This window comes from Lepisosteus platostomus, chromosome 8, assembly GCF_059453375.1.
Source record: "Lepisosteus platostomus isolate fLepPlt1 chromosome 8, fLepPlt1.hap1, whole genome shotgun sequence".
NCBI lineage: Eukaryota > Metazoa > Chordata > Actinopteri > Semionotiformes > Lepisosteidae > Lepisosteus > Lepisosteus platostomus.
The window spans coordinates 39,527,541-39,540,487 of NC_142618.1; the positions used below are offsets into that span (position 1 = coordinate 39,527,541).

Below are 12,947 nucleotides of genomic sequence, written 5' to 3' on the forward strand. Positions count from 1 at the left end.
TGTAAAACCTAGAGGCTTAAGTTGCTGAGCTTGGAGATGAGAGATGGAATAGGTTATTTGCTGTAAAAATGAAAGGCATTTTGTAACGTTTTAATAACCCAGAGCAATGCATCGGATCGAGGCTAAAATGACCAAATAAAATGATGATAAAAAAGTCTAGAGAATTTATAAGTACCATGATATGATATGAAGCCACCAGAAATATCAGAAAGGTTGCAAATAAGAGAAGGTTACTGTATGTGGCTTACTAATCTTATTTGTTTCCCAAAGGCTGAACACCAGCAGCAGTTACAGTATACATACACACTGCTTGGAGAGAAGTGATATTAAAATGGCAAACCCAGAACAGTACTTAGACAATACTAGGAACAAGTCACTTAAGGCAGTAATAATATTGCCATCTGCACAATTGCCTCACCTGGGACAAATTACAAACCCTGTCTTTTTCTTTTGCTGAAGATACAAAGAAATAAGAAGCCAAGGAAAAGAAAAAGAAAGAGCACTGTACCATTCTAGATGATTTTCCACAAATGCTGACATGGGGCTGATCTGCACTGTGTATGTGTCATTAGCAGAATACTCAAACAGGCCATAGTACGGGTTGAAGAGCTCCTGGGATAGCAGGAAAAAGAACTCCCTGGAGGGTCCACTATAGTCCAAGCTGTGTAAAAAAAAAGATGTAATCAGATTGGGTGCAGCATTATTCAAAAATAGTATGGTAAACTAGAGCGAATCCGGAACACCTGTGTAGCAATTGCTCAGAATTACACATAGTTAATATTGATAAATTCAACAGTTGTAGGAAATGGTGTTATGAATGACAATGGATGTTCCGATAGTAAACCTCGAGGTGCCATGGTTAACCTTTATCCACATATGTAACACAACTTTCTAATATTTTTAGCAAATTTGTAAAGCTCAAGTATTGAGAGATTTTGAATGTGAGCAACTGAGATTGCTTTAATTTTAAGATGGCTGATGGACAATATCTGGGTCATAAGGACAAGTCCATTGGAACCCCAATCACCATCACCAGGTGGAATGAACCAAGGAGCTGCTGCAAGGATAATGTGAAGGCTTTGTATGAGCACATGACATGCATGGGGATTTCCTCTGGAGCTTTCTGACTGTATTTTAGGGATTCTTAGGTAGAAATGTGGAGTTGGGTACTTCTGATGGGTTTTTATAGGGACGGGGAAGGGTTATTTTTATATAGATAATTTGTATTGTATTTTATTGTGTTTGGAAAAATCTAAATACAATTTGTTCCCTCCCACAAAATCAGAAACTGTATGTCTGAATGTTTAGTTTGATGCTTTGAAACTGTTAGTCAGCATCAATTCAAAGAATGGTTCTCCATGCCTACCACCCCTAAACATGATACCAACACATGCATAAGATTTTAATGATCAGACAGCTTTTCATACACATACTGTACTGGCCACACAAGAAATTTCATGGATACAGAACAGAGCTAATGCAGAAATGTCAAGAGACTGCATGACTGTGTAATCCGCTTTTATTTTTTTCTGTTTGTACGAAATGCTGCAATGCAATGGTCACTCTTGCTGTGGATCTGCCTACCCCTCCTCTCCTACGAAGGTGACATAGAGCTTGTTCCTCTGGAGCTCCTTTCGTGAGTAGGCCATCACCTGATTAAAGGTGCCTTCCAGCAGGTGGTCTCGCCGGATAATCAACCTGCAACACACCAGTTAGTGATGCAGAGTCACAGGACTGAGACAGGACAGGTTTTAAAACATTGAACATCAGAACAGTTGCAAGACTCCCAATATTATTGATTATTGATCATTGTGTATAGATATAGATAGAGTACCTCCCTCTAGATGTAGTGTGTACTGAATATCAATTGCCAGTGTCACAACACTAAGTCCTTGATGTGTAAATGGTACCGGGTACAGAGACTCTCTTAATTCCTACTTTGTGTAGTTCACATCTATTATTAATATTTACAACAACAACAATAATTTTGTCATTTTCAAGCTTCGAGACTGGTTCAACTTTTCAAAAGACTGCAAAACAGGCAGCTTAAGGAGCACTCGGCTATATAAAACATAATTTATTGCACATAAATTAACTTTAAGAAAATTATGTTCTGTGATAGCATTATTTCAACACACCTCTGCAGTGTATGAGATTCAGACCCAGTTGGATTCTGTTGTAACTTTTGTAAAATAGGAGTGTCACAGTGAACAATTGTAGGCTTCATTTGCTCTTTTTGCTGAGCAGACAGCTTTATAAAAGGTGACTTATTCTTACATCACCTGATGACCCAATCGGCCTCAAAATGTGCCACGTGAATATCTGTACCATTACACAGTGCCTTTTTATGTGGAGTATCTCGTGCGACACCTGTGACATGAGCTTACTTGATTTTTCCTGGCCCCTGGCCGTAGCCCTTGGCTTCCAGCTTCCTGTAGAAGTTGCGGAGCTTGGCCTCGAAATCTCTCCGGTACGGTGCAGGAGCTCTGGCACTAGCCCTCTGCAGACCTGCCGGAAAAAGCACAGCATTCTTACTTTCTACAGCCGAGCAGACCACTCTGTACATGAGCCTTAGGGGAGGTCGCCATGCTCTTCAAATGTCCAAAACGTTCAGCATTTATAGGTTACATCTACTTACTACTTACATTTACAGCATTTACTGGACAAACACTGTGAATCTCTTATCTACAGTAGCTCTAACTTTCTCTCATTCGTCTAGTCAAAATTCATAACAGTCTCTTAATAAGCTTATCATAAATCTTATAATGTTCTGTACAGAAGAGACTGGCAGTGCTCACATGTTTTTTTTTCATTTTGTTATTAATTTTCACATCATTTCGTGAGTGCTGAGTACTGAGTACTGTGAAAGTCACTATACAATGTGTGGATTCATGTGCTGTAGAGGGAGAAGTTATTCATTATGTAGAAATCATGTAATGTAAAACCATACAATGAAGAGTCGCTAATATACATTACATATTCACACAAAAGTATGGATTTTTAAAAACTGATAAAGATTACTTTACAGAGGGTCATTCAAAGTTGCTCACGTAAAATGTAAAGGTTGTCCCAGATGTTTTACTATACGGAGAAGCATTTCAGTGGCCTAAGGACTCTTTCTACAGTACAGAATGTACTGTATAATATCAGAGAGTCTTTGATGTACAGGCCTTGTATTATATGGACCACCTGTAGTCTAATTTATAATTCACACTATAAGAGATTTTGCTGACTTTGTTATGCTAATACAATTAGAGAGACAATTTAGAAATTATTTAGTGCTACAGAAGAATGTGCTTCTGATTTTCCTAAATTGGAAAAGCAGTTTAGCAGGGTCTTTGAATATGTGCTCCACAGTATCACGATGGAGAGAAAAATGTTAAATAAAAAAACACATTACATAAAAGGTGATAACCTAAGGTTTAGTCAAAGGCGTAGTCTAAAAATTACCAGAAAACACAATCTACTATTCTACTATATCCACATTCAGTATGTGGTTGTAAAACATTTCTTGGGTTGCTGGATTTGTTCCTTCTGGTGACAGTTAGCACCCGTCTTTGGGATATACTGATACTCCACTTTGTGTCTGTTAAAGAGGTGATCGCACAGTTTACTGTCAGATGAGAGTTCGAACACAGTTACCTGGGGAGTTCTGTGGTGAGGAGCCGGGAGAGTGGCGGGGAGAGAAGCTGTATCCAGGATGGAATGAGGAATGTGGCGGCACGTAGGACATGATCTCCTCTTCAAACAGGCTGAAACACAGGGCAAGAGCAACTCATGTGAGGGACACTAGAGCTCTAAGGGATCGCAAAACTGTCTGGTGATTACAGTGGTTTGGTCCATTCTAGTTTTTTGTTCAGACCTGTCAAGTCCTCCAATTTTAGTGGGAAAGCCCGGGCATACTGGATAGACATCCTTATTCCCCATGAAGCAGATACTCCACCAATTAGCAACAGCTAACTTGACCACTACTGTGCAGTATCTACTGTATAAGGTCTCTGACGTTAAATCAAAGCTAAAGACCTTTCTTTTCTTTACCTATAGTCTAACGTGGCTGCTGATTTTCAGAGCTTGATTCTATTTCTTTTTAATCACTGTCCACTGTAGCACACTTTCCATCTTTTCATATTTCCACCGAAGGAACCTTGATGCCAAGTGTGCATGTTCTGAGGACCTATGACATCTGTAGTGCTATGTAGCATATTTTCATGAATGGTGCTACAACCGATAGAATATTGATAAATTGTAGGTCAACCACCATCAACAAACTCCACAACAGTCAGACATCTAATGCACCCCAACATACCTCCTATGATTCCCACTCCCAGCTCTGTCAAACAGGAAATTCTCTGCTTTCAGCAGTTGGTAGATATGTTACTTTAATGGAACGAGATCTACTATCAGACATTCAAGATGGAATTGCAAGATAAGTTTGCAAAGAAAACTGCAAAGTAGGAGCTTGGATGCATGTAGGGAATGAGATCATAAAACATTATTATGAACCAGCAAATGTTTTCACATTAGTGTAAGAGAGAGGTATGATACAGCTCTGTAATATCTTGATCCTATAACTATCTGGGAGCCAATGTCAAGACCCTAAATTTAGAGAGACCTGTTTGTTTTTTTTTAATTTGGTGCTGTGCAGCAAGTTGGGCAAACTGGTCTAGATATAGTACAGTAACAGTTTAGTCTGCATGTGTGTGTCAATTCTTCTGTGTCCTGTGTTGAAAGAGACACTCTTACCTTGGAGATGTTACTAAGATGGAGAAAAACTAGTCTACATGTTCTTTGTGTGAATTATTTGATTAATTCTTGATCCAATAATACAGCCTAATTATGTATTGAGGCATTGTGGTTGTGCCTGTGGCCTTCTATGTTTAGATCAGACAGTGCAGTATTCTACTTTCCAAACAGTCAAATGTCTGTTTTTCTGAATATAACACAAGGAAATTAAAAATCATTTAGTTTTTTATGTCAGCAAGGCAGGAGGACAGATTATTTATGGTAATGAGATTTTATAGACAAATATCTATGAAATATGGCATGAGCATGGCTGTGAAAATTTACATTATTCAAATAAAAGACTGACAGATTGATTACCATCCAAGATAGATTTACTATACAGTATATGGGAATTGTCCATTTCTTTTTTATCCCAGAATAGTTTCTCAGTCCTCAGCTTTCTTTACAGAACATCAAGGACACAGAAGATCAAGAAAGAAACATTTCACACTCAGGCATCTTCTATGTTGTTAATCCTGTACAAATCAGCCACCATAACTGTTTGTAAGAATTGATACACACGTCTTTTTTAGTGAAATCGAGGAAAGCATGAAAAAGCAAAGCTTTAAAAAATAAATGCCTTTAAAATGTTTTAATTCTAACTGTGAGTTCAATTTATTTTTCACTTGAATTACATTTCTGCTGATAATCTCAACAAATCTTATAATTTTAGAGAATATAACATTATGTACTGTATATGTACTATAGGTTGTTATTAAGAGAAAGTTGCATAAGTGGCATCTCTGATCTTCTTGCATTTTATTTGATGGCTTGTGTACATGAAAACATCCTCCATGTCCTCCACTTCTGATCAGCTCTGAAGATATACCCCCCCACACACCCCTGATTGTTAATCCTACGTGACTTATAAGTAAGATCAAAGCATCTAATGCCCCTACTAGCAGTGAATTACAGTGCATGAAGACCACAGAAATATAAAACCCAAAGTCTCACCTCAATAGTATAACAAGGTCTGCATCACAAGACAGTTTCTCTACACCATGGGTGCCTTCGGTCCTAATGTAATGAATTTTCTCCCTGAAAAAAATGGCAGAGGATCATTTTTATTAATCTGTTCTCAATTTATTGCTTACATTCAAAACATGTTCTTTACTTCATACAGGAACTGAGGAATCAGTCTATAGTGTGATAGAGAATACATTAAGATCATTCATCTCTTCTTAGGACGCATAAAAATACTAGGAAAAGATAACTTTGTTTAGGTATTGCAGACATCATATTTAAATGAACCAGTAGGGTCGGATCTCCATCACTCTAACTGCCTAACTGAAATCATGACAAATTTGCCCTATAGCTGTAAATAACCATTATGAATAATTTCGGATAATAATTTGCTTGTGCAAAAGTCAGCAGATCTCATATAGAGCTTTTCAGAAAAACATTGCATACTGCATTTATTTCCAGTTAAGGAAGGCTTCTGCATTGCTATATGAATGAAAAAGCACAATTTTAAGTGTTCAAGTACCTCAGGGCATGATTTCTGGCAAGGCTTGGCTGCCTCTCTTGAAGCATCTCAACAATGTTGGGTTGGCGAAGGAAAGCAACTATCTTGTCATTATAGGCTGTAATCAAAAAACAAACAGAAGACATACTGTGTCATGAAGGTGTGAATACAGTCATGATGTCTGTATGACAGTAGATTCACTTTTAATTCAATGTAACTGTGGTACTGTATTATCAGTGCTGATGACTCCTATTGACTCCCACTTTCTCTCATTGACTGCCACTATCTCCTATTAACTACCACTGACTTTCACTGGTGATCGCTGTCTCCCATTGACTCTTATGCCATTTATTACATCTTTGTGCTACTAAAGGAAAATTAATTGCAAAAAATATGAAGTCATTACTGCTGATTGAAATTTATCTAGTTGTCATGGACACATCTCTTGTAGTTCTCAATTCAGTACAAAAGCAATCCAAGGAAAGAAGTACAAAAACACAGAGAGACGCGAGACAGCCATGGAAATCCCCTGGCCTGAAATCTACTGTGTTGTAACTGTAGCGATCCAGCAGTCTGAATCTATTCCCAATTTCTTCTGTCAAAGAACGGGGATACAATTAGTGAGATCCCATATTGCTGCATTTTGATTCAAAATAAAGTGAGAGGCTAATACGATGTCTGCAATAGAGAAGATGTCATTCTAATCTAGCCATGCCAAAGCATGGACAGGCGTGGTAAACATGATGTAGACTTTGCAAAAGTGTAGTAAAGCAAAGAAAAATACGGGCAAATGTAAAAATTGAATGTAAATATACCACAGTGAGCTGTGACAAAAAAAGTTGTTTTCCTTGAAAAGAAAAAGGGAATTATACATTTTATTGAGATCAGAAAAAAATATTTTTTTGCAAATAACCCTACATTAATAATAATCTCCATCTGCGATGTGAAGAGAACAGTATGTCTCGGCTGCAATATATAATTATACTGTACTATTTCACCTCTTTTGTATTGGGGCAACCTGAATTCTTGAGCAGAGGCCCACAATTCAAATACAATGAGGATTGTACTACTAATATGCCTTTTCATGGCTGACAGTTTTAAACTCTTTGCTCAGCTGTCAGCTTAATTACAAGTTCTCATAGAAAATAAGTATCTTGGGTTTCATTCCAATTCCTGAAAAACAGGCTAAGTCACGAACATACTTGGGAAAAGAATTCCACAGCTAGTTGGTATGGAAATTAAAAAACTCATAATGGCAAAAATATTTTAGCAGTGAATCAACCTCCACAACACAAAGATCCAAGTCTAAATACATCAGTACCCAAGATTAGGGTCAGGGCAAGGACAGGCATTTCTAGGTGATGCTGTAGTGCTTAACTGCTTAAAAAGTGAAAGGTCCCAATTTTTTATCTATGTAGTGTAAGGCCTCAAAGTGCAGAACAAGTATTTTCAGAATCTGGAATTACAGATCACTTGTACTACAACGTTACTGAATTACCATGAATGTTGTACACATACTGTATAACGCTATTTCTAGGCAGTAATGTGTAGTAAGTGCTGGTGTTGGTTTATAAAAATATACTGTATATCTTTTACTATATCTTAACCTATATTTGAGACCTCTAGAAGGAGGGCTTGTTATATATGTATATATATGTAATATGTTCCCATAAAATGTTATCAACTGAAAGAAGAGAGCAATCAAATAAAGAAGAAGATAGTGGAGGAGTATAAGCAGTAACAAGACTGTCAACAGTCCAAAGTTAAACTTGTGTCCTTTCACAAACCTAGTGGTACTGCATCCTGGTGATACTGGCTTCTTATGGCTGCAACAAGGCTGTTGCCAGGACGTGTTAACAAAGATGCTCCTCGACTCCGTGACACGTCTGAAGCCTGCCAATCACAGTTAAACACTAAATCAGAGGCAGACATTAGGAGCCCAGTCACTTACCAGTGTGAGACTGTAACAGGCATTAAGCATGAACAAAATATACTTAAACTGAATTTAACATGTCTATAAAATACCCAACACACATTATGGGAGAAAAACACATTTTTCATTGTTTTTTATTGTTAATGAAAAGCAGCTCAAAGGAAGAATACTTAGCATTGAGCTTAACAAAGCTTCTACATTCCTGGCTACAGTTTCCGATTAACTTTGAAAAGCGTCCACAGTACAGCCACCAAAAGCGAATGTGTAAACTATACTAAATCCTACAGGAAACCAGAGATAAACCCAGTTACTTTTGTCTGCTGCAAACAACAAGGAAAAAACACTTCTCACAGCAAGTTACAGTACTTGACTTGCATTTCATTTCATAGTCAGTACTGCCTTCGCCGAATGTGCTTTTTAGCTGCCTATTATGTGTGTAGTGGTCAGAAACATGCCTGACTCTCACCTCCCCAGCGCTGTAGCTGCGGAGCCTCTGGAGATGCTGGCGGTGCGTTAGATGGTTCGGCAGCCGCCCGTTCTGGAGAGGAATCCTGGGATCAATGAATGTGGTTGCTCGACTGTTGTGGTCTACAAAAAATGACTGAAACGAAAAACAAAAGTGCCGGATAGATTTTGTTTTCCAGAACAAGGACAATCATCCACTTGGTCAAACGTAATGTTTTATTTTTTTCTGTAACCTTTTTGCACAAGAAATACTGTTACAGAAAAATGTGCTGGCATTCTTCCATTGTGTCTCCGAACGTCCTCAAAAATACTGAGGAGGTCTTGGGAGACATACTGTATGTTTTCAAAGTTTTAAAAAAGTGCCAGCATTCAGAACTCAACAAGTGTTGATAGCATGTTTTCTGCAAGTTTCATTGTTACATTTCTAATAGTTTCTAAAGTACATAGAATGCTTGCAGTAAAAACACAATTTTTTAATGGTATGCCGAAACTATAAGACTGACAACATGACCACAGAGGAGGAATATAACCCTTAATCTTAAAGCACAAAACCTGAACAAAGCTTCAAAGCTGCAAATAATAGTTTTGTGTTAAATGACAAGTGTCAGCAACATTGATAAAGAGGGTCCTTTCCAACTTTTACAATCATGTTTGGTAGCAAACACTGTATGAAATGGACTGACCCTCAGCCATTATGGAATGAAACAAACAGGGATACAGCATGTTGTGGTATGATTTGTTGTGGCTACCTTTCCTTGTTGGTCAGTTTTGATCTCCCAGCCCCGGGGCAACTCCAGCTGAGTGTCAGCAAACTTATTGAGGAATGTAACCAGGTCCCTGTTATGCTGATATCGCTCGAAGTTCCGGGCATCTCTGCGAATCTTCAGGATCATGTGCTTTAAACAAGTACTATTTGTAAACATTCGGTAAGCACCCTGAAATGCAGAACCACAAGCCAGAGAAGGCAGGTCAGAAATAAAGCAATTTTTCAAAAGGCATGCAAAAACCTTAAGATTTCATGTTTCATAGTACTTTCCTGTTTACATAACCCTATAAAGTTATTATTGAGCCAAGAAACAATTCACTTGGGCCTCAATGTTGTTATTTTAACATAAGAGACAAATAATTTTTATTTCATCAGAATTTACTTCCACTTAAAAGAACATATTAAAATATCCATGCTACTGTATGTCACTATGCGCTTATTCCTTACTGATTAAATATTATCCAACCTAATTCTTCAAAAGCACTAGCATACTGGTTCTGTCTCATGAGTCAGTGGTAAAGCAGAAAGAGCTCTTTGAAGGCTAGAAATCTGTAATTTTCTTCTTTATGACATATTTTCTCATCCCAATTAGTTAAGGCATTGAAGAAGGAATCAACTGTTTAAGAAAAGAAATATGATGTCCAGACATTAGGAGATGTCCAGAATCATGTCAAAAGTGTAAAATATTAATAAAAAATCAAAACAGTTTAATCTGATTTTGTCTGACAAGAGTACAGCTGGGGAGTCTCAAGATTGTCAGTAAAAAATCCTCAGTACTTCACTTGGCTGGGATCTACAGTCAAGTGAAGCTCTTCAGATCCAAAGAGAACACTGCTCTCTCTAGATAGCGCCTACACTAAACTGGTCTGTTTTTCAAGTGGCATGCTGTTAGGAAAATGATGAAAAGAGAACAGAAGGTGATGATACTGTACGTTTTTTCTGCAGTAAACTGCAGTCGCCACTGCCTTCAGTCTCTAGATCTGACCATAACACTCACCACGTGACCATGAAGAAGTCAGGGGATTCCATGGTGCTACTAGAAACATGAGCTAAAAAAGGAGCTGATATTTCTGGAAGTGCACAAGTCTCAGCAAATGGGAATTAATTAAGTCCTACACTTTTCTTTTTTCCATTTCATTTGTAGCATTTTCATACACAAACATTACAGAAAAGCTGCTGCTGGTGTTGTTGTAATATTTTATTTTGACCTTTGTCTTGGACTAATTTCTGTTCAAGGGTTTCATCTTAGATTGTTTTTTTTTCATGACATTGACCTGAGAAATCTTGTAGAACAGGTTTCTCAGATTTTGTTCATAAACAGTCAACTCCATATGAAACAATTACTGTGAATAAACGCATTATTAATTTGAGTACATCAAGGATGTTTTTCATAAAACTGTAATACGCATAAAAAACTGAATTCATATTTTTGTCCCATCGGTGAGATTAACTTAAATTTACTCACATAATTTGCATGGAGAACAGTGAAGAACTCAGGATGAGTGATGAATTTGACAGCAGGGGACTGCAGTAACAATGTGATCTTCTGACTGTTGATTGGAGATGAGGGACCTTCTCTTCTCAGTTCTAAAGGACCAGGAAAATTGTCATGGAACAAAGCAGCAACCTTGGTTAGTACAATAAAGAGTACACTGGTACAGTGTACTCTTTAAGCAGAAAAAGAAAAACACAAATCAAAGTTCCAAGAAAGGTACTGCTAGAAAGGTGTTGTATTATTCTAAAGCGTTTTCTATACCTGTGGCTTGTGGTGGAGAGTCATTGTCAGTCTCTGAGCTTCCTGCTCGTTCACTCCTCCGGCTGCTGGTCTCCTCCTCCATCCTCTCTGTTGCAATGGTCCTCTGGATGTTCTGGTACCTGGGAACGGATGACACATATTTCCTTCAAAGTACAGCCACCAAAACCAATGCAACAGATTAACCCTCAAACACCATCACGAAACAAAGGGCTTTCTGTCACATTTTTGTAAAAATCTTGAATTATAAATGTATGTGTTTTGAAACCAACCAGAGATGAAAATGTGTGTTTTTACGCAGTCACCATTTCTCTAAAAACCACCCATCCACTATCAGAAAATTGCTTGTTCCTGTTGAAGGATGCAGTAACCCAGAACCCATTCCAGAAGCACAGTGGCCAAGGCAGGACTGAATCTACTCTCCCCATAAATCACAAACCAAAGAATAGAAATTGAATCCTAGGTAGCATGTTTCTAGATACACCTTGAGCACCTTGTGAAATCCCAAGTGAACAAAGTGAGAACATGCAAACTCCACACTTTCTGGAATTGAACCCGAGATCCAAGAGCTGTGAGGAAGCAGCACTAACTACCAGGAACAAAAAATGTACAGCTCCAAAAATATTTAAACAGGTAAAAATAATGCCTCTTAAAAATAACAAATAGGAGATATTTCCTCTTCACTGCTTACTCAACACCATTCTTTTGTTACACAATGAACAGAGTTTCTACATGTACTTTAGTAAATGCTGTATTTACTAGCTTTTATTGCACAATTTCCTTATTCTAATTTTCATGTACTGCATTCATAAAGCTGCATTTTATAAGATGTTTTACATTGCTGTAGTGTAGTTGAACAATCATAAGGCCATTCACACACAAAAGACTATTCCTTTAGAAAACTGTGTTGTAATCAGACATTGTTTTAATGTCCCACATTACAATGGTCTGTATTACGTTCCTTCAACAGTGATTAAATTATATTATATGATTAAATATTGTAGTTATTTTGGGCACATAACATTTAGGTTCCCAAACACACATATAACATTTTTAGATGTAAAGGTAGTTTTATCTTAAGATTTTACAGTTCTTCTAAACGGTTAAGAACCAAGAATATGTCTACTTTTCCATACAAATAGGAACATTTCAAAGAATGACATTTCAAATAATACTGTGCTCAGGGGTTGGTCTTAATGATGCTTCCATGTCAGAGATGAAAGACCTAAGTGTTTGACTTTTTTCTTGATTGAGAAGGAGGAAGATGTCAGAAATACTATTTAATGTGATTATCCTTCCCCTGAGAATAAAACAAAATGTAGTACAGTACTTACTACAAAATCCGTTTAACTGAGGAGTACCTCAGTCCATGATCTCCCTTCTGTTACAGAATGAATCCCCCAGAGATGCATGATAGAGTTTTAACTCAAATACTGTAAGTGGCATTTTCTGATGCATCTTTTCATGAACAATCCTGAGTACAAAATAAGTAACCAGGAAACAGAGAAGGTTATGAGTTCAAATCTGCTATTGAATCAGGACTGTCTAAAGCAAAGCAAGACATATTAATTTGGTTATTATCACGATCTATACAGTAGTACAAAAACTTGTTTGAACCCTCATAGGAATCATAATACACTTGAGCAATGCAAGCCAATGGAATCACAGGAGGTGATTTTTTTTCCTTTACAATCATTTGATTTATTTTGTTCAGTCCCGGGACGTGTGAATCCCTTTTTACACTGTAAGTAAAATAAATCTAGTTGAGAAGCTGAGAAGACTT

General features: G+C 37.4%; 1 protein-coding gene across 4 annotated transcripts in view; it reads right to left on the reverse strand.

Moving 5' to 3' along the window:
* Positions 1–12,947, reverse strand: part of LOC148657308 (E3 ubiquitin-protein ligase HECW1-like) — a 119,535-nt gene that overhangs the window by 15,472 nt on the left and 91,116 nt on the right. For all 4 annotated transcript variants that reach the window (XM_088643388.1, XM_088643389.1, XM_088643386.1 and 1 more), the window contains 11 exons: positions 11,168–11,286; positions 10,877–10,998; positions 9,395–9,580; positions 8,647–8,781; positions 8,035–8,140; positions 6,269–6,365; positions 5,737–5,820; positions 3,643–3,752; positions 2,388–2,508; positions 1,585–1,698; positions 509–661 (listed from right to left, as the gene is read on the reverse strand). In XM_088643388.1, the coding sequence (XP_088499514.1) occupies positions 509–661; positions 1,585–1,698; positions 2,388–2,508; positions 3,643–3,752; positions 5,737–5,820; positions 6,269–6,365; positions 8,035–8,140; positions 8,647–8,781; positions 9,395–9,580; positions 10,877–10,998; positions 11,168–11,286 (1,347 nt within the window). The remainder of the gene's footprint in view (positions 1–508; positions 662–1,584; positions 1,699–2,387; positions 2,509–3,642; positions 3,753–5,736; positions 5,821–6,268; positions 6,366–8,034; positions 8,141–8,646; positions 8,782–9,394; positions 9,581–10,876; positions 10,999–11,167; positions 11,287–12,947) is intronic.